At 41.9% G+C, this 22,619-nt stretch overlaps 1 protein-coding gene across 2 annotated transcripts in view; it reads right to left on the bottom strand.

The window, feature by feature from the left end:
- Nucleotides 1-10,563: 10,563 nt before the first annotated feature.
- Nucleotides 10,564-22,619, bottom strand: part of ttc38 (tetratricopeptide repeat domain 38) — a 47,082-nt gene continuing 35,026 nt past the window's right edge. Inside the window, exons 10-14 of one of the 2 annotated variants that reach the window (XM_078220051.1) lie at nt 22,459-22,540; nt 20,115-20,280; nt 18,451-18,610; nt 17,038-17,111; nt 10,564-11,224 (exon numbers count right to left, since the gene is read on the bottom strand). In XM_078220051.1, the coding sequence (XP_078076177.1) occupies nt 11,131-11,224; nt 17,038-17,111; nt 18,451-18,610; nt 20,115-20,280; nt 22,459-22,540 (576 nt within the window). In that variant the 3' untranslated portion in view covers nt 10,564-11,130. The remainder of the gene's footprint in view (nt 11,225-17,037; nt 17,112-18,450; nt 18,611-20,114; nt 20,281-22,458; nt 22,541-22,619) is intronic. The other variant, XM_078220053.1, reaches the window with a different exon arrangement.

Here is a 22,619-nt window from a genome sequence, read left to right as displayed (position 1 = left end):
TCATTGCAAGGTGAGCTTGAAATGGTGCTGCTAACCTTCACTTGGGAGACCAGTTTCCAACCTCCCCCATTACCCACCAAATCCCTCTCATGTTCCTCAACCCTTACCAACTCCCTAATTCCCTTCCTCGTAGCACATCCAGCCTCCCCTTGTTATCCTTGAACCCAAAATTAACTATGTTGATATATCTGTCCTCTCCCTTGAACTCTTCAATGTTTACAATATCATGCTTAATCCCCAGGACCAAATTCCTTCAGTAACTAAGTGACTGACCATGTTCTACACACCACCCTGTGCATAACTATCATTGGCAGAGAGGTTTTCCCCTGCCCTAGACTGCGACCAAGACATGCATGCCATGCAGAGCCCTACAGTCTGTTCAATATTCACCCAGAAGCATGGCCTCAACCCCAGGACAATCTCCCTCAATAAACCCCACCAGGGTGGTCTCAACCCCAGGACATTCTACTCAATATGCCCTAACAGCATGACCTCAGCCTGGGGCAGACGCTTCAATATGCACCTGAAAGCATGTCCTCAGCCTCAGGAGAGTCTCTGACTCCTTAGACAATCTTATAACTCTTGCCCCAGAACTGCTGTTCACTAATCCAATCTGTTCATTGACATCCGTCCTCCCACCCAAGCTCTGCCTCTGCCTATCCTCTTCCTGCCTGTGTTTCACCACCCCCTCCTGCCTTTCCTCTGCCTTCCCCCTATCTTCCTGTGTTCTAGCACCACCCCCAGTCCTGCCTCTGCATTACCCCTTCCCTCCCTGTTCCACCATCCAGTGCCCAATCCTGCTTCCATCTTCCTCCTTCCCACTGCTATTGACTCCCATGCCCAGCCAATTTTTCCCATTTCATCACAATGTCTCAACAATGTTAAAATTAAGTTGGCTTAAGTTAAAATATTGAAGGACGTTGTGAGTCAAGAGACCAATTTCAAGGAACCAAGACCCTAGAGGTCCTGGGATCCACGGAAAAATAGACCGATGTATTGAACTTATGCATCATGCCTTGCCTCAACTAGTGGAATGTTAAGTATTAATCTTTATTGTTCAATAAACCTACTTAGTTTTCATTTTAAATTTGTGATTGTCCTTTTTGCCATTATGGTTATTCCTTGACAAGAATTTTCTTACTCTGGGGTTTCATACAGGGTGTAAACCCCAACACTAGCAATTTTCACTTGATGCTGAAATCAATACGTGTAGCAAAAGCTGTAGCTGTTCTGTCCAAACTGAATAAGAGTCTGTGGAAGAACAGCAACCTGACTGAGAACACCAAACTACGAGCCTACCAAGTATTTGTCCCTGTGCGCTCCTGCATTGTATCGAGACCACAGTAACATATGCTAGGCACTAGAAAAGGCTGAACAGTTTCCAGATCTCAGATGTATCCTCAGTATCTCAGGGCAAGACAAGGTCAACTTAAGGCTCTTAGTAAGCACAAATTTCATCATGTTAAGAGTCCCATCAAGACCAATACTTTTTAAAAGAGAAATTAATTTTCCAATGCCTAACAGAAAGAACCAAACAACAAGATTTCACATTTTAAGACTTTTATGGTAACAAATGAAACAAAATTGACAGAGATAGCTCATTACTTAATGGGAAACGAATACATCAGATAAAGAAACTGTACTTTCAAATTAACTAACACTACTGAAATACGTCTTAGGAAAATATTTTATACAATTCCTCACTTCTGGCAAATATGTAGCATTATAGGAATGATGTGGAGATGCCGGCATTGGACTGGGGTAAACACAGTAAAGGGTGTGGCTTTTGCTATCAAATAAACCTGTTGGACTTTAACCTGGTGTTGTTAAACTTCTTACTGCATTATAGGAACACAGGCTCCAGTCCCTCCCAGCTCTTTCATTTCTCCCTGCCATGTCAGGTTAAAACCTCCAAGTGTTTTTTGACAATCATTCTATTAAGCCCAAGTTTTCCGGTTTGAGTTATCACCAACAAATGCAAATCTTGGTAACTCGTCATTCTGTAAAACTCCAAGAGCAGCACCCGTTCTGTTCTCTTCCTAACAAAAACTGAACATGCAACCTGCTTGGTTGTTAACATGGAACAGTAACGTTAACTCCAGTGGGATCTTGCGGTCCCACCAACGGTGCACCCCTGCTGCGGGTTTCCCGGTGTGTTCAATGGGAAATCTTGTTGGCAATGCATGACCATAGGATCCTGCTGCCAGTGAGCGGCTGAACATGCTAGAGAGAGGGAGTAAAATCCTGCCCTTTGTTTCCAATGGGCCCAATTTTACCATCAAGTTGCGCCCGTTTTCGGGCGCGAAAACTTGGTAAACTTTGCACGCATTTAAATTGACTTAGTGGGCTGGACGCCCAAACTTACCGGCATTTCCCCCTTTATCACCACATTCGCCCGTCCAGATTCGGCACGAAACAGACATGGTCCACAAAGGTCCGAATCGGGCATTCCAGCTTCTGAGGAGGTAAGTTCAGGGCTTCTGGCGGCTCTCTGACTCAGATCAGTGGTGGGGGTGTGGGGGCGGGGGGGGTGGGGGGGAGGGAGGCAGGTCAAATGGCTCCCTGGTGGGGGGGGGGGAGGCGGATTAGATGGCTCTCTGCTGGGGGGGAGGGAGGCAGATTAGATGGCTCTCTGGTGGGGGGAGGGAGGCAGGTCAGATGGCTCTCTGTTGGGGGGAAGGGAGGTGGGTCAGATGGCTCTCTGTGGGAGGGGGCAGGGAGGTCTACTGCCACTGCGTATGATTGGTGGAAGAGTAGAGGTCGCAATCAGTCTAGGTGGCGGGGGGGTGGGGGGGTAAGGGGTCAGTTATGTTGTGGAGGTGGGGCAATGTCTGCGGGAGCCGGGGGGAGGCATTATCCGGCACGGGAGCGATGTGGCAGGACAGCATTTTTCTATTTTTTTTACTGCGCATGGGCAGTTGAAGGCTCCAATCGAAGCAGCGGCATTTCGGGCGCGATAAGCCTCACCCACAAGCTTCTGTAGCGCGATTCAGAATCACTGCTTTTTTTTTAGGCAGAGTGCGTGTGAGGATGCCAGAAAACAGGTCTAAAAGTAAAATCTGAAACAGTCCCAGATTTAGCACTTAGAATCAAAATGGTAAAATTGGGCCCAATGTCCCCAACAACAGCTGTCTTTTCTCTGTGAAATAACTGAACAAGTGCTAAAGCTGGCAACTGAGACTTCAACGAGCTGAATTTTACAACCCCAATATGTAGCAACCCCCCACCCCCCCCCCCCCCCCCAGCATTCTCAGTGGCGAGAACCATGATTTTGGATATTGTGCCCCCGCCGGCATTTGCCCAGATAGCGAACACGGGCTCAAGAGACTTCCCTGCATCTCTTGAGAGAGACTGTGACCTCACATTGTGAATTACTGGCTGGGATGATCAGTTCAAATTGCATTGCCTGTCATTCTCAAGGTGTGGCCTTGAACCTCTATGCATTGCAGTCATTCCAGGTACTAGCTGGAGACCTTTGTGGCACTTTTTTCCCTTATTCTTTCAAGGGATGTCTGCAGCACTGGCAAGGCTAACATTTGTTCCTCATCTTTGATTGCCTTGAACTAAATGGTTTGCTATGCTATTTCAGATAGCAGTTAAGAGTAAAACACATTAACGTGGGTATGGAATCACCTGTAGGCCAGACCAGGTAAGGATGGCAGATTTTCCTCCCTAAAGGGACATTAATGAGCCAGATGGGTTGATATAACACTCAATGATAGTTGTCATGGTAACCATTATTGAGACTGACTTTATATTTCAGATTTGTTAATTGAATTTAAATTCCATCAACTGCTGTGGTGATATTTGAACCCATGTTCCCAGAGCATTAGCCTGGGTCTCTGCGTTACTAGTCCAGTGACATTACTAGTCCAGTGACATTACTAGTTCAGTGATATTACTAGTGTGATATTACTAGTCCAGTGATATTACTAGTCCAGTGACATTACTAGTTCTGTGATATTACTAGTGTGATATTACTAGTTCAGTGATATTACTAATCCATAGATATTACTAGTTCAGTGATATTACTAGTGTGATATTACTAGTCCAGTGATATTACTAGTCCAGTGATGCCACCATCTGTCCCAGAGAACTAAAGCTTCAGCTCGCAATTACACAAAGCTGATCACAGATGCAATGTTTAGGCAAACCAAATGACGTCATCTCCTTCACACCAATGATGTAGTCAGGCTGAGAGGGTCAGGGACATAGTGTGTATTGCTGGATTCCCTAAAGTTCAACAGTGTGATAGATTGCAGGCCTGTGGTTGTCAAAGGTCCATCGGGACATCCAGTGGCATTTCGGGTCAATCACGAAGGTTTTCATCTCAATGCCCAACTTGTGTGTGACCATCATCAAAGGATCCTGCAGGTATGTGTCTGCCATCCTGGGAGTGGTCACGACTCCTACATCCTTAGGCATGCCCAGGTGCTATGGATGTTCTTTCTATCAGAGTCAAGGGTTGGTTTCTTAGAGACAAAGAATACTCACCGAAGATATTACTCATGACCCCATTGAGAAACCTATGGATAAAGACTGAGCTGCATTACAATCAAAGCTATACATCTTCCAGGGCCATCACCTCTGGTCTGCTCAAAATGTGGGCACAGTAAGAAGTCTCACAACACCAGATTAAAGCCCAATAGGTTTATTTGGAAGCACGAGCTTTTGGAGTGCTGCTCCTGCATCATCTGACTTAGATGCTTGGACTCTCTGCAATATTCTGCCGCTCGTGTCTCACTAATTATTGTCGTCTGCTATGCCACACACAACCTGGCGCTCCAGAAAAAGCATGGGCAGGGACTATCTAAAGGAATGAGCCATATCCTCTGATAACAAATCTCATGATGGGTCTGAGGATGAGCAGTAAGTCATCATTGAACCATGGAGCCGTCCGTAGATTGAGCCCCATCTAGCAGCTTCTAGAGGGGGTGAGGATTCAAAGCAGAAAGTGCTGGAAAAAGTCAGGTGGTCTTTCAACCTATGTGGAGAGACAACAGTAAAGGGCAAAATATGACTCTTTTTCTGAATACTTAAAATCCAGAAGGGGAATAGGACAGGTGAACATACAAATTATAAACAGGATTAGGCCATTTGGCCCCTTGAGCCTTCTCTGCCATTCAGCAAGATCATGGCTGATCTTCTTGTAGCCTCAACTCCACATTACTTGCTGCCCCTATACCCTTTCACTCCCTTGTAAATCCAGAATCTATCTAACTCAGCCTTAAAATATTCAATGACCCAGCCTTGACTGCTACCTGGGGAAAAGATTTCCATAGACTCAAGACCCTCAGAGAAAACATTTCTTCTCATTACCATCTTAAATGGGAAACCCCTTATTTTTAAACTGTGTCCCCTTGTTCTGGTTTGTCCCACAAGGAGAAACATCCCTTCAGCATCCACCCTTCACTGCCCCTCAGGATCTTATGTTTCAATAAGATTGCTTCTCATTCTTCTAAACTCCAATTGTTACAGGCCCAACCTGTTCAACCTTTTCTCATAGGATAGCCCCCTCATCCCAGGAATGAATCAAGTGAATCTTCTCTGAATTGCTTCTAATGTAATTATGTCCTTTCTAAATAAGTACTCTAGATGTGGCCTCACCAATATTTTATACAACTGTAGCAAAATATCTCTACTTTTATATTCCAGTCCCTTTGCAACAAACAACACCATCCCATTTGCATGCCCAATCACTTGTTATTCCAGCAAACTAACACGATGATTCATGTACCAGGATACCTAGACCCTCTGTATCTCAGTGTTTTGAAATCTGTAAATAATATGCTGCCTTTTTATTCTTTTTACCAAAGTAGACAAGTTCATATTTTCCAACAGTATACTCCATTTACCAATTTTTTGCCTACACACTCAAACTAACTATATATACGTATATAGTTTACAGACTCCTTAAGTCCTCTTCATAACTTACTTTCCTACCTATGTTTGTCTCCTCAGCAAATTTAGCAACCATACATTCAATCCCTTCATCCACATCATTAATGAAGGTTATAAAAAGTTGGACCACACAAAGTTCCATTGACATTGGGTGGGATTTTCCAGTTTTGGGGCGAGCGCGGCCAGAGAATCCTACTCATGGTCCTTTTTATTTAGAAAAATCCAAAAGTTCACCTGTGGATCGGGAGCAACAATATCTTTTCTAAGAAATCACTAACCAGCATGGTACTTGAGCAGGACGAGCTGTTTGCTTGCTTGCACTGCAATTATTTTTAATTGATAAGGGAAAAACATTGGTTTGCAGGTTACTGATTTACTGAAATCATCTAACAGGGGAGCTGTAATTTTGAACCTGTTGTTTTTGAACTCCGTTTTGAGGAATAAGCGGAGATGGAAGGTTGTCCTAACTCGCTCTCTCCCTGCCTTGCCTGAAACTCCATGTGTGGTTATCAACCTGCAGCCAGAGAATCTTCATCTGAATGTAACTTGTCTGTACTTGGCAACCTGCGAAGCTGAAACAAGAAGAATTGACCCAGCACTATATTCTCCTCCACGACATAGCTCCATTGGTGGCAACCTCCAGACACCCTCCAGGACCAGTCTTCATACAAGGGAGCTCCAGGTCAACAGTGCCAAGACCCTGCAATCTTCATCCTTTGTTTTATAAAGCCCATCCTGCAGAGACCCTATCTGTTTGTTTGTGTGTGTGCATGCTTGCTCTGGGTATTTTTAGATGGGCTAGATAGTTATACTTCAAGTACAATTGTGTGTTCAAAGTAAAATTCTGCTGGATATCTGAAATAGAAACAGAAAATGCTTGAAAGTGTTAGCAGGTCTAGTAGCATCTGTGGAAAAAGAAACAGAGTTAACATTTCAAGTCCATATAACGTGAGTAATTCTTTCTCCACGGGGGCTGCCAGACATAGTGAGTGCAATCTTACCAGCCGTTCACGCCGCACTCCTGCTGCAGGGAGGTCGGTCAGCCAAATCTCCATTCTCTGCAACAGCATGGGAAAATTCCACCAGCGTGAACAGCCATAACATTCCAGCCAGTGAGTCTTTCGTCTTTCCAGAATTTTATCTTTTTATTTACAATTGTGTGTTAACTGGTTCTTGCAACTAATTTTTAAAAAAATGTTTTGTTTGATTAATTATAAATCATTCTGAATTTATTGAAAGAAGTCTGGTCATAGTCTGACAATGGCAAAGGTAAGTGATTGGCTGTTTTGGTGACTGAATTAAACTTTTAAACTAATGGCAAGACCCTGGAGTAGTGGGGCTAGATAAACTGCACACTCCTCCTTTCATAACAATGTTACCCCCTACAGCAGTGGTTCCCAAACTTTTTTCACTGGGCCGCACTTTCGGAATAAAAATTTGCTCGCGCCACACTGAATTTTTTATTGATAAGAAATACATTCAAAAACAAAAAAAAACAACTCCTCGCAGTGCTTGATTCATAACATAGAACACAACTACTTTATAATATGATCACGGGACATCCAGGAAGTATAAAACAATGCAGCTCCATAAAAACATGATTCATTCCCAAAATATACTTCTCGACGAGCTTCTTACATATGTAACCTTAAGTAAGTATACAAACTCAATGAGAGGTGTGAGCTTGTTTTTGTCGGGTAATTTCATTTTAGGTCTAATTTCAGACAAACAAACTCTCATCTCCTCATCAACACAAAGAAGCCTTTCTTTTTTCTGGTCTTTGATATTTGTCAGAGCTGAAAATCCCTGTTCACAACAATATGTCGTGGAGAACTGTAGAAGAATAGCTGATGCTCTTGAAGAGATGCGTGGATACTGTTTCTGGTTGTATATCCAAAAAGAGTCCAGTGGCATACTCCCGTGTTTCATTTTCAAGGTGCGATCACTCGAAATGCAGGCCATTTCCTCCTCATCCAATGGCAGACCTGAACAGCTGGAATTCGCAAAAGGGTCTCTAACCCAGTCGAATTTTTCTGTAGACAACGATGGGAAGTAATGATCAATCTTTTCTACCAGTGTTGCAAGATGTTCCTGTATGAGGCCGTACAATTCATTGCTCGTTTTAAAACTTTTTACCAGTGGAAACATTGAGGTTATGTTGCATCGCTCTTCCGAGCCAGAGCTGAAGCTTTTTTTTTAATGCAGTTAGTTTGTCTGTAGTTGTGAGGATATTGTCATCGCGGCCTTGCATACTGGCATTGAGCACATTCAACCGGGAAAAGATAATCGGCCAAATATGCCAGCTTTGCACACCAGTCATTGTCATCCAGTTGCTGGTACAATGGGTTCCCTTCTTGTTCCAAAAATTCTCTTAATTCGTTCTTCAGTTCCAACACCCGATTTAAAACTTTTCCGCAGGACATCCAGCGAACCTCTGAGTGCAGAATTAGGCATTGATGTTTTGATTCCATGTCTTTGCAGAGTTGAGCAAATAACCGCGCCTTTAGTGGTTTTGCTTTGATGAAGTTCACAATGCGCACAGTCTGATCGAGAACCAACTTCAAATCAGCTACAAGGGTCTTGGTGATTAATGTCTCTGTGTAAAAAACAATGAGTTGATATTACATCTGGATTTTTCTGTTTGATGAGTGCCGCCAAGCCTCTCACATTCCCTATCATACATGGCACTCCATCCGTACAAATTCCAATACAAGAATCCCATGAAATCGCAACTTTTTCCAAATACTCAGACAAGGTTTGGAAAATATCTTGTCCTCTGGTATGTTTTTCAAATTCCTTGCAAAATAGAAACTGTGTGATTATTTCATCATTGTGAATGATTCTGATAAAGGCAAGCAACTGTGCTTTTCCACTAATGTCAGTCGATTCATCAACTTGAATGGCAAATTTAGAATTCTTCATACTTTCGGAAACACGCTTCTCAATATTAGCTGACATATCAACTATTCTTCTGCGAATTGTATTATCAGACAAAGGAATTTCCATAACTTCTCACTCAGCATCATCACCAAACAAAGTTTTCACAATCAAGCTGCAGGCAGGCTGAATCAATTTTTCAGCTATTGTATGTGGTTTTGTCTGTTGAGCAATCAATTCAGCCACTTGGTAAGATACAATCTGCAACTTATCTGAGACTGTCATTCGTTTTTCGAAATATGATCATTGGCATTTCTGCTGTTCCAAAAGCCTTTCAAAATATTGAACATCCTTGTTTGCCAGATTTCCATGTTTTGACAACAGATGTCTTTTCATCTTGCTTGGGACCATATTGGAATTGGAAAGCTTCTCACCACAGATCAAACACATAGGTACGTTTTCATCTCCAGTCCATGTGAAACCGAGACTCAGATAGCTATCCATATATTGTCGACAAACTTTCTTTTTTGGAGGTTTGCTTGGGCCTGCTACTGGTGTAGAATTAAACGACTCTTCTTCAGCACTCTGTTTGAACGGCGATTCTGGATCACAACATGGACTCGGATCGTCCTCAGCATCACTTGATGCTCTTGCTCTCACTTTGGAAAAATATCTATCCATGTTTAAATGTTTCTTTGATTGTCCTTGAATCTTCCCACCACACTTGCCATCCTCTCTCGCCGCACCAGTGTGGCGCGCCGCACCCTTTGGGAACCACTGCCCTACAGCATGAGCACTTATTTTGTGTAGTAACCGTTGACATGACACTTCATCAAATGCCTTCTGTAAATCTAGGTACACCACATACATAGGCTCCTCTTTATCCATGTTGTTTGTCACTTATTAAGAACATAAGAACATAAGAAATAGGAGCAGGAGTAGGCCATCTAGCCCCTCGAGCCTGCCCCGCCATTCAATAAGATCATGGCTGATCTGACGTGGATCAGTACCACTTACCCGCCTGATCCCCATAACCCTTAATACCCTTACCGATCAGGAATTTCTTTTATTGAAAGAACTGTATAAAATAGTTGAACACAATTTTCTTTTCACAAAATCATGTTGACTGTGCCTGATTGCACTGAGATTTTCTAAGTGCCTGCTATAACCTCCTTAATAATAGATACCAGTATTTCCCTAGAACAGATATTAACCTAACTGGTCTATAGTTTCCTACTTTCTGTCTCCCTCTTAACTCAAATAGGGGGAGTTACATTTGATATTTTACAATCTTTGGGACCTTTCCAAGATCTAGGAAATATTGGAAAATTAAGGCCAATGCCTTTTACTATCTCAGCAGCTTCTTTTAAGACCCTAGACTGAAGTCCTTCACAGTCTGGGGACTTGTCAGCTTTTAGTTTTAATAATTTTCTCAGTAGTCCTTCCCTGATGATTCTAATTATTTCAGGTTCCTCCCTTCTCTTCATCTCTGGATGCACTCTGGATTCCTTTCTAAGGAGATTACTTTCATACCTTATTTGTTGCTCATATCAGCTCTTTGGAGACTCATGCAGCTTGTGTTGCAAAATAGCTTTCTGAACATGACCCATTCCGCCCAAGGAGAAATCTCAGGCCTTTGCAATAGTAACTTACATCCCTTGTGAAATGGATCACCATATGAGAAAACCATAATCACCTCTTCAATAACATAGCACATTAGTCTGTTTTGAATGATTGCTTTCCAACAATGCATGGAGATAAACATCAGTTGACAATAGGCTGGTTCTGAATCCATACATATGAAAATTTCAGTATATTTTTGTCCATTTATTAATTTTATTGTGAAAGCAAATTGAGTACAAAGACAATCCTCCCCCCACCCCCAGCTACTTATCCCTTCACCCGCTGCAGCCTCTTTCCTTTTCCAGTGCTTGCTCCATGCCCCCACACTCTTTCACATCCTGTTTCTGTATTCCTTCCCACTCTTTTTTTCTCCTTCTCCTGTCCCTCTCCTGTTCTGTCTCCATCACCCCCTTCCTCAATAACAACCACTATCATTCATTACTAGCAGATCCCCATAACCCAAATTAAAGTATTTGTCTCATTTAAATTGCAAGTGTCTTAGTCATGATTCAGTCTACATTATGCAGTGCTATGGTTTTGCGAATTAGTCTTTCAGTCATTGGCGAGTTTGGTCTGGAAGCATCTCTTTTTTCCTCCTTCTCCTGTTCTTTTCCTGCTGTGTCTCCATCACCCCTTTCCTCAATAACAACCACTATCATTATTAGCAGATCCCTCTAACCCAAATTAAAGTAATTGTCTCATTTAAATTGCAAGTGCCTTAGTTTTGATTCAGTCCACATTATGCAGTGCTATGGCTTTGCGAGTTAGTCTTTCAGTCATTGGCGAGTTTGGTCTGAAGGCATCTCGTTCCATTAGTAGGCATCTGTTGGTGAAAGAAAAAATTAAAAGTTAGCAAATTACATGGTAGCCAGTCATAACATTTAGAGGAAATCAATATAGATCTAAAGCCCACATGTTTATATTATACTTTGTGAAAGCTCTGAAATTGCACCATGGAATAATAACTTACATGTAGTTAGTGTACTCATCTGAAATACACCAACACCTCTATTAAAATAATCAGAAATTTCAAATGTGTTAAGTATTTGATTCCATTTCTCATGAGAGATAGAGAATCTGGTGAATTGGTGCGATGATAATCTCTCCCTCAATGTCAGTAAAACAGAAGGAGATAGTCATCGACTTCAGGAAACCTGATGGAGGACATGCCCCTGTCTACATCAACGGGGATGAAGCGGAAATGGTTGAGAGCTTCAGGTTTCTAGGTGTCCAGATCACCAACAACCTGTTCTGGTCCTTCCATGCCGACGCTATAGTTAAGAAAGCCCACCAACATCTCTACTTTCTCAGGAGGCTCAGGAAATTTGGGATATCCGCCACCGCTCTCATCAACTTTTACAGCTGCATCATAGAAAGCATCCTTTCTGGATGTATCACAGCTTGGTATGGCTCCTGCTCTGCTCAAGACCACAAGAAACTACAAAGATTATGAACGAAGCCCATTCCATCACAGAAACCAGCCTCCCATTAATTGTCTCAATCTACACTTCCTGCTGCCTCGGAAATGCAGCCAGCATAATCAAGGACCCCTCGCACTCCGGACATACTCTCTTCCACTTTCTCCCGTCAGGAAAAAGATACAAAAGTTTGAGGTCATGTACCAACCGACTCAAGAACAGCTTCTTCCCTGCTGCCGTCAGACTTTTGACTGGACCTACCATATATTAAGTTGATCTTTCTCTTCACCCTAGCTGTGACTGTAAGACTATATTCTGCACTCTCTCCTTTCCTTCTCTATGTATGGTATGCTTTGTCTGTATAGCGCGTAAAAAAACAATACTTTTCACTGGATACCAATACATGTGACAATAATAAATCAATTTAAAATTTCCCTTAACAGAGTTTCAGGATCCAGGCGCTTCATCTCCTGCTTTTATTTGAAAATGATATAGTTTTCAGAATGAGCACAGTTCCTGTAATTCTGCTGTTTAATGCTGATGTTCTCTTGAAGCTATTACATCACACACCCATTGCTCAGATAGTCAGCTTACATATCTAAGCAGCAGACTATGGAATAACAATTATTTTTCTAATCATAAAATAATGTTCAATCTGAAAATGAAGTACAAATATGCTAAGGATTATTATGCAATCTTCCTTTCTTATGGTTGATGTAGATGGAAAACAACAACTATAATTTTACATTTGGGTGGTTTAGTCGGATAATTGCATCAGGACTGCCAAAGTGTGTCATTGTAATATTTCCTCTGTAATTGTGAATCGGGCATCAAGCCATTATACATTCCATGCTCAAATGTGGGTGAACACAGTCACACAGGGCAATCTTACCAAAATAATTCTAAGCCCAGAACAAGCATGAAAACGGGAGTTTCAGATCCGTTTTTTCGGCAAGGGTACAAGTCCAATCTTCTGCCACTCTGTGCAAAAGATGATGTTAAACCTGTTTCCCGCCTGTTGGGGGAGGCGACAAGGCCTGAGCTTGCCGGAAAGCCAGCAGCTCACAATAGAGAGCGCAATCATGCTTGCGCAGATCTCGCTGTTCTGTGCAGCGAAACAGAGAGAACTGTTAGTCAGCTCCACCCTCTGGGTACTGCCCACGATCGCTGGCCTCCGTAGCCAATTGCGACCACCCTCCTGGGCTGGTCGATCAGCCGCAGGACAAGAGGGTAAGATCGTCCCCATAATTTTTAATTTTCCATTGTGCATCAAGTATCTGCATCTACCAATTTATGCAGATGCAATTTAGTGTTGCCGAAGAGCTTTATGCAAGATGGAAGTTGGGAATCTTCTATATCAGGTATTTTGCAAGATATATGTTTGTGACTTCTTGTGAATCCATTCAGCTTTTCAACCTTCATTAGAGTTTAAGTTGCAATGTGGCTCTGATTTACAAATGATATATGTCTTTTACTTTCTATTTTGTTAGGTTTGGGAATTTTCAAAATTATAAAATTATTAAAAAAGGTACAAGAAAAAGGGATCTTTGAATGATAAAATTTACACTTCCAGTATTTAGGTACTCTATCGTGGAAAGGCTTTCCTAGTTGTGGTGGCAGTATTCAAGTCTTGGACAAATTTAGAGTTCATGGAATTATGCACTGAATTTTCTACTTTAAACATTTTCCAGAGCGGGAAATAAATGATGACATACATATGACATCATGGTGAAAGCTGAAATATGAAACACTTAAAATATCAAAAATATATCCTTTATCATAATTCTGACATTCCATAAATGTAAAATTAGTTTTTCCAGGCCTCTCAGCAGTGATGTGCACTTGGTGCCCAATTTGTATCCTAGTTAAACCACTTTCAAATATCCAGGCATTTTTACAACATGGCTAATCACACAAAAGGGCAAGTTCCCATCAGTTCATGCAAACTCCATGATTTCTAATGATTGCAGTGTGGTTGGACTGCAACAGTGCATTCTACAGTAAAATGTAAAATCACTGAAAGCTATTTAACATCGCATGTGCAGACTTGAGAAGTCTCTGTTAGTTTTAGAGAAGCAATGACAGCAAGTGCGAGTTTTACTATAATGACTACAACAAAATCCAGGCCATTAAATGAATCACAAACTGAGCTAAATGGAAGTGATTGCCATTGCTAATCATAATTAGCTATGTAAAGAACTTATCATTTCTAAGACTTTGGTCAAATTTTATAGAATCATAGAATCCCCACAGTGCAAAAAAAGGCCATCTGGCCCATTGAGTCTGCACTGAAAGAGCATCCCTCCCAGGCCCTCCCCTCCACTCTATCCCTGTTACCCTTTGCATTTGCCCTGCACACCTTTGGACTGTGGGAGGAAACTGGAGCTCCCAGAGGAAAGCCACACAGACACAAGGAGAACATGCAAATTCTACCCAGTCACCCAAGGCCGGAATCGACCTAGTTCCCCAGTGCTAACAACTGTGCCACCGTGCACTTAAATTTAGAAGTAATAATCTTGCAGTACCTTGTGCAGTAATTAAGGAGTCAAAAAGTAGTGTTTTCAAGAAACAATGGCCTGGGGAAACTGAAGATTGCACTGACATACCCGTTTCCAGCATACCCCAGTAAGCATGACTGCCTTAATTGGGTTTTAAGTAAAGTCAGTAAATCTGAAATAAATGATTAATTCTAATTCAATTACAAGATTTAGATCATAAGAAATAGTGCAGAGGTTTAACTTGCTATTCAATTACTTGTCCGACTCATGTTCAAACCTTAGCTAGACTAATGAGCTGAAAATCTCTGTTTTACTAGGCTCAGAAATGACATTAATTTTGTTAGTCTTAATCAAATTCCATGTGGGTAGACTTCGGCAGCACCAAATTGAGCAAGTATTGCCATTAATTTGACAAAATTGTTAAGGAATTGTCTCAGTCTATGAAAAGGTTAAACAATTAACTGGAATAAAATACGGTTAAAAGTTTTCTATAAAAAGTACATACACATTACTACTTTCGCAAACACAGGGTTACTTCCCAGACAAGAAGCCTTGAGAGCCTTGCCATTCCAGACAGCTAACTAGGCTTAAACTGATAATATGACACTTGTTTTCAGAAAAACATGTTGGGCGGAATTTAATGGCTCCTCCCGCCAGTAGGGTTTTCCAAGCCCACCAAAGTCAATGAACTTTTAAATGGCTCATCATATTTTCCAACCCTGTCCCCATGCAACAGGGTTGTAAAAGCCCGCCCTTCGTTTTGATTTAAAATAATCACTCAGAGAAAGAACCTCAGAAATATGACACATAATAAGGATTGTACTCTAAAACCAACAGTATTTCTTTATACTTAGGTAAACAAGTAGTCAGATTGCAAACTCCATGAGGAGCTAGAGGATTGAATGAACTGAGATAAAGAGAACAAGAGCTACACTTTACCTGGATTGCAAGTATAAAATTAGTTTGTTATTTGTTTTGATATTCTCCCAAAAAAATTCTAAGTGCCGAAATCGTGTAAAAATGGGAGTAAATCCCGCTGTTTTTTAAAGCGGGATTTTCAAGATGAATCTCCCACACCCTGAGCACTGCAGGATGCCCCAGCGCGAATCACAATAAAAACCAGCGGGTGGGGCCTATTCCCACTAGAGAGGCCAGCAGCATAGTGGTGAGCAGGCCACTGTGCACTCACCGATCTGTCACAGCGGAGATCGGCATCTACACAGTAGCCCCACACTGCCACTGGGGAGTGGGGCAGGGGGAGAGAAGTTAGCGGGCCCGGAGATTTGAAATCAGGATTTAAATATTAAATCCAGCGGCTGGAGACACGCGGAGGCCATGGCACCCAGCGGGGAGCTTTCTAAACAGCCTGCGCTTTTGACTCCCAGCCTGGGAGAATCACCTCCCCCTTAACTATTTTTAAGTGGATTTGAAGTTAGTGCTTTTAGATGAGTTCAGTTATCTTGTATTGTAATATTCAAACAATATTATAACATAATCCAATACATAAATTTCTAAACTATTATAGGAACCATTAAATAGGTTGTGATCTCATTCCATAAACCTCATGAACCCTATAATTTATCTAGAATTCTTAATTATAAGATTCTGTGTTCTGATAGAGGAGACTAAGAGACACAGCTCTCAGAAAATACTTGCATGTTTCTTTCCGAGCTCATTTTGTTTTGTTTGAAAACTCCTAGAAGAAAGGCCATTCATCTTAAGAGCAAATTGTTAGCCAGCATAGCTGATTAAGTTCTTATCATATTTTAGAATTTCTTTTTGATTAAGATTTTAATCTAGTAATAAGTTCAGAAGGAAGATTTATCCTTGTCGGGAGGTGGGGGTTGGTGCTAAAGAACTCTAACAAAATCATTTCACTTCAGAGAGGGCACAAAGATATCTTAAGAGAAAGTGGAATGAGTTCAATTAATTAAATTCATTCTGCAAAGTTCTGGCAGCACTTTTACTCCATAAGGAAAAACTGACTTCAATTCAAGGCTAAGTAAAACATTAAGGTTGGTGTTAAATTGAAAAAAACTGTGCAAATCTGCAAAGATTAGGTCAGAGGATTGTACAGATTTTAAGAAATAGCAAGGAATGATGGTAAAGATGATAAAGAGACAGAAATCAGAGTATGATGGAGTTAGCTAGTAATATAAAAACTGTACAAGTATTTAAATAGGAAGTAAGTAACTAAAGCTAGCATTGGCCCTCTAGAGAATGAGTTTGGGGTATTGACCAGAACTCAATTGAGTCCTCCACCACGTGCAGAGATTGCCAGGTATACCTTGGTGACCTCCCAGCTGGATCTGGAGAAGGATCACTTCCTTGTTGGGCATTCTTTGACCAAGGAGAAACCCCCTCCCCAGTGGCAATGCTACCCTCATCAACTCCCACTGCCAGGGCTTACCTAGCTGGTCCTGACACCTCTAAACCCCACTTAACTTGTTATGAAGGTACATGTCCGTCACTGCACACTGCTCCTCCCTGGCACTGTTGAACTGCTGGCCCTTTGATTGATTGGCAGTTCTTGGGGACAGGCAACCATCCATATAATAGACAGCAATTAGTAGACCAACTAATTGGTTGCCACTGACAAGGTGCAGCCCCAGGTCCCACTGAACCGAAGTAAGTTTGCGCTCAGCCCTCACCTCCCTCCAACCCCGTTTTTGAGATTGACAATGGGCCACCAGCACTAAATCCAGCCCTTTAGCACATACCTGGCTAGTTTCTGGTGAGCTCTGCTGTCTGATTTTAAAGCAGCATGGATCAGCAACAGGTTAAAGAGATCTCTCTGCAAGAAACAAAGTTGTTTTAAAGAGGTGGGACTACATGCGGTCAAATAAATCCCAATATCACTGCTGTGTTCAAATTAACTGGTACAATAACATAACATGTTCAGAGTCCTGGGCTCGAATTTTCCCTGTGGGTTCCTGAAACCTGGACATCAGCAGCTCCACACTGTGCGGGAAAAGGTCGCTCAATGTGATGACAACCAATAATGGCCAGAGGGTAGGCTTATCATCCAATTAAAGTCAGTGGGCTCTCAAAGTTAGAGAGCCAATTCGGAAGCCTTCCAGCTTGAAAGCAGCAGCAGGATGCAATGGAAGTTAATTGAGGGAGAGGACACCTCAAAATGGAGGCATTCTCTTGCTATTTTAAAAAATAATAATTGGTCTTGCTTTGCAGCCAGCCCTCCATAGTGGTGGGTCCCCCTCTGCAGGGCAGTCTGCGGCTTCCGTTGCATGATGTGGAGATGCCGGCGTTGGACTGGGGTAAACTCAGTAAGGAGTCTAACAACACCAGGTTAAAGTCCAACAGGTTTATTTGGTAGCAAACGCCACTAGCTTTCGGAGCGCTGCTCCTTCGTCAGGTGAGTGGGAGATCTGCTTATAAACAGCAAACAGGGCATATAAAGACACAAACTCAATTTACAGAACAATAGCACAGACTCAAGGGTTCACAGCAGTGACTGGGTGTGTCTACAATCGTTTTAGAGATTAATACAGGCTGATTTTTGGTTATGTTTTATTGTTCATAAGGGAAGTTTGAAAACACATCAAACAAAGCAGGGGAGTGATACAGTGACTCAGTTGCCATATGGTTTGTTTCCCCTTGGCCAACTTGCTCCGTAACAATTTAATGGCCAGAAGGCCTTTAATTGACTTGAGGTGGGCCAACCCACCCCTTTGGTGAGAAATCATACCTCCTAGAGCTGCCAGCAAATCAAATGGACTCAGCAATGGACACAGCTTGAAGTGACAGGTCCTGTTGAGGGGCTGAGGGGTGGGGAAAGGGGTTGTTGTGATAAAAAGCAAGGGGGAAAAATTACTTTGAGGGTATGGGGTGCTTCCAATGGCACAGGGGACCTGAAAAGGTGCAACCACCACCATTCAGTCATCAGTCTGCTAAGCGTCCCTCACCGCTGGTAAAATCCCAGCATTGGCAAGAGGAGGCTCACAATTGGGCATCAATTGTGAAGGGGGGAGGGAGGGGATTCCAAGGTATGAATGGTCCACTCCTGTGCCTATGTTGCTATCACTTGCACAGTGTATTTTCAGAGCTAAAGTTGGTTGACATTTGAATCTGATTTCAGCTCATGTAGGTCATACTGAAAAGATGCTGCAGAATACCTGTGCATTACTGCCACCAATGTTCTGAATCTGATAACGAATTGGATTTAACAGATCCACAGTGCAACCATAATTTCCATTAGCAAACTCTGTTATTGCCTGACAGATAGGAAGTCCCAAATCTCGACCAAGCTGGTGTTGATAGTTCTCACCAGGAGTTCTGAAAAATAAAAATAAAATCTAGAATCCAGGGTACATTGCACACAATTCACTGCAGTTTGTCTGGTGTGAATTTTCTTTAAATGCCAATTTGCATATTTTTCAGAAATGAATTTAAGCAGATTTGTTATTAATAAAGAACACTCATATACTCCCAGTATATGTGGAAGTGTCGGGTATACTGACCATATTGAACCAACTCGTTGGTTTCTTCCTGTCTTATTCTACATTTGGGGAGCATGGTGGCACAGTGGTTAGCACTTCTGCCTCACAGCGCCAGGGACCAGGTTCAATTCCCGGTTTGGGTCACTGCCTGTGCGGAGTTTGCATGTTCTCCCCATGTCTGCGTGGGTTTCCTCCAGGTGCTCCGGTTTCTCCCCACACTCCAAAAGATGTGCTGGTTGGGTGTATTGGCCGTGCTAAATTCTTCCTTGGTGTACTTGAACAGGCGCCGGAGTGTGAAGACCAGGGGATATTCACAGTAACTTCATTGCAATGTTAATGTAAGCCTACTTGTGACTAACAAACTTTAAAAGAAAGTATGGAAAAATGATCAAGCTATACTATACCAGTTTTGAGAGTGTGTTGCATTATTTGTAAAAATGGAAAATCTCGAATAAAAATATATTTTAAAAAGTCACAGCTAATACTGATGGAGTGATATCAGATATAGCACAGTGCAATTTTGTATAATAATCAAAGTCCCATTTTCAATCTTCTTTTGACTTATTGTGGGTGGGATAAAAATTATACTTGTTAAGATGAGGATGTCAGCACTGATTAGAGGACGTTTTGTAGGTCCCAATGTTTGTATTGCTGGGAGCTGAATTGAAATTGCTAAAATGCTTTATTTTTGACCCTCAGGGCAGCTGTGTTAGGAGACGTCACGCCATTAGTTTGGGATTCAATTCTGTCCCTAGCCTTGAGCTGCAACATCTATGAACGATACCACCTAAGGGCGGCATGGTAGCACAGTGGCTAGCACTGCTGCTTCACAGCTCCAGGGTCCCGGGTTCGATTCCCGGCTTGGGTCACTGTCTGTGTGGAGTTTGCACATTCTCCTCGTGTCTGCGTGGGTTTCCTCCGGGTGCTCCGGTTTCCTCCCACAGTCCAAAGATGTGCGGGTTAGGTTGATTGGCCAGGTTTAAAAAATTGCCCCTTAGAGTCCTGGGATGCGTAGGTTAGAGGGATTAGTGGGTAAAATATGTGGGGGTAGGGCCTGGGTGGGATTGTGGTTGGTGCAGACTCGATGGGCCGAATGGCCTCCTTCTGCACTGTAGGGTTTCTATGATTTCTATGATAAAACAATAGTTAAAGTGCAAAAAGGGTTCATCATCAGTAAATCATTTAAAAATACATAAGACTTTCAGATATATCACAATATGTCAACAAGTCAAGTATCATGGCTTCACACCCAGAATCTGGCAATATAGGTATCACCCTCTTGAGGGGGACAGATCTCGAACTATGTGACTCCCAAGTGTCCAATTTATGTGCATACTTACTGACAGACTTCTTGCAGCGATGTGATAAGCTGATTTGCAGTGTCAGTCTCTTTAGCTCCAAGCAGTGACATCAGTATATGGCTGTCATTGTAGATAAGAACATGGTCCTTGGCATGGCTCTTGGTGACTCCGACAAGTTTCTTCCACTGATTGTCAACATTAATACCTGTGTGGGAGACTGTACTGTCAGTAGAAAATTGGATCTGGCTTGTTTTTTCAGTCTTCATATTTGCATTAAATTATGTGATCCAACATACCATAACACGTGAAAAACAGAAAGAATAAATTAAAACACCATTTTAAAAGCACTCTTCTGGGTGTGAGTGCTGGGTTTTATCTTAGCTTGCCTATAAAATCTGCAACACATTTCCAAATTTAAACAATTTGCTGTGCCATCTTCTACACTTATAACAAAATCCTTATTGTTTACAGTCCCCATCCAATCCCTTGATACCTTCCCTCTTGAAAACCCTCCCTTCTATCCTGACTCTACATTGATAAGCTCCTTATCCTTGATGACTAACGCAACTAATTTGAAGATTTTGATTAGCAACATAATTTTTGATTACGTCTCAATTACCTTCCCTCTAAATATCCCTTTGCTCATCTTTTTGCGTGTTTTGCCATTGTGTTCTGTGTGGAGTTTGCACATTCTCCCCGTGTCTGTATGGGTTTCCTCCCAGTGCTCCGGTTTCTTCCCACACTCCAAAGATATGTGGGTTAGGTTGATTGGCCATGGAAAATTGCCCCTCAGTATGTGGGGTTACGGGGTTAGGGTCTGGGCGGGATTGTGGTTGGTGCAGGCTTGATGGGCCAAATGGCCTCCTTCTGCACTGTAGAGATTCTATGTTTAAACAAAGCTCTCTCTCTCTCTGAATTCCTTCACCACCACAATCCCCAACTTTCAATTCTCTCATCTTTGGCTAGTCACTTACTCTGGCATCGACACCTCCAGTAAGTTGTTACATGATTGTTTCTCCTGAATTTCTGGTTCCCTTATCTACACAGCTTTGATCATAGTCCCCAATACAACACCAATTCCATGGAAGCAAACTGTACAGTAGATAACGCCTGTCCTAGACGTTGGGTCACCAGATTTGGCTCAAAAAACCAGAAGTGACACTGATCCCTCTCAGCAGCTAATTCCTCTCATTACTCCAGGGTCATCCTGGAGAGCAAGAACCACTGCAATTGTATTTTCCATCTCAACCTTCACAAAGCTAATTTTCTTGCAGCTTCCACTCTCCCCTTAAATAGTAAAGAAGCTTATGGAACTGTAGAAGCTTACAACACAAAAAGAGGCAATTCAGCTCTGTGTCTGTCACAGAGAAGAGCAATCCTAAATCAAACTATCTCACTGCCCCAGTTTCCATCCTGCATCTTCTCCATTATAAATGTTTATCCCCTTTTTCCTCATGATATATGTCAACTATAGCTGAACAGAACATTAGAGTCCAATTACCTTCTTCATAATGAAATTTCATCTAATCTCTCTTCACTCCATGATGAGTCCTTATGACTAACTCCCCAAAAGCAATAATATTCCCTATTAATCCTATCAAATCCCACATTGGTTTTAAAATCCCAATATTAAATCTCCTCTAGTTTTTTTTCTGATCAGGGAAAATATTACCAATATCGAAATCTCTATACATACCTATGGTTTCTCATCACTCATTTTACCCAAATGCATCTATGCATCTGGTTTTCATGTCCTTTCTATAGGGAGAGGGATCCAAAACTGTGCACAGTCCTGTATCCTTTCATCTAAATGAGACCAACAAAAGTTGTAGTAAATAGAACTAAACAGGGAACAAAGTTAACAAAACAAAATGAAAAGAACCTATGAATCTGATTAATGATAATTTATACTCTGCTCTCACTATGAGATAGTCACTGATCTTTACTTGGATCCCTCCATACCTCCAACAATGTAATTATTAAGAACAGATGTTTCTTTGTGTATTATGTGTGATAACCACATCGAAAACTGTTTCTACCACTATTTGTATTTACGCAGCAGCTTCAATGCAACTAAATGTCCCAAAGCTGATCACAGAGCTGTCATTACAAAACAGCCAAGTCTAAGGAATAAATATTAGAAGAGCTGACCAAAAATCTTTATCAGGGCTTTAAGAGATCAGGTAACTTAGGGCACAGCTGTCAATGATAGGGGTGCAGAGTGGTGCATGCAGCAGAATCAGAGGAATAGATAGTATGGATGAGGTTTGATTTGGAAGGATGAAATTGCAGATGCAGCACAGACGACATTGTGGATAGATTTAAATAGAAAAATGTGAATACTGAATTTGATTTGAAGCATTGGACAAGGGAAAAAATGTACCTTCCATCTGCAGTCGATACAACATAGAACATGCGTCCACCACATCCAACATTGCTCCAGATTTGAAACAACTTCTGGAAATCTGCATATAGAATCACAGAATCATGGTATAGAGAAAATAACATTTAGAAACCAGAAAAAAAACAACGTAGTTGAGGACA

This window comes from Mustelus asterias, chromosome 9 (genome assembly GCF_964213995.1).
Source record: "Mustelus asterias chromosome 9, sMusAst1.hap1.1, whole genome shotgun sequence".
NCBI lineage: Eukaryota > Metazoa > Chordata > Chondrichthyes > Carcharhiniformes > Triakidae > Mustelus > Mustelus asterias.
This window is presented reverse-complemented; position numbering and strand designations above follow the sequence as displayed.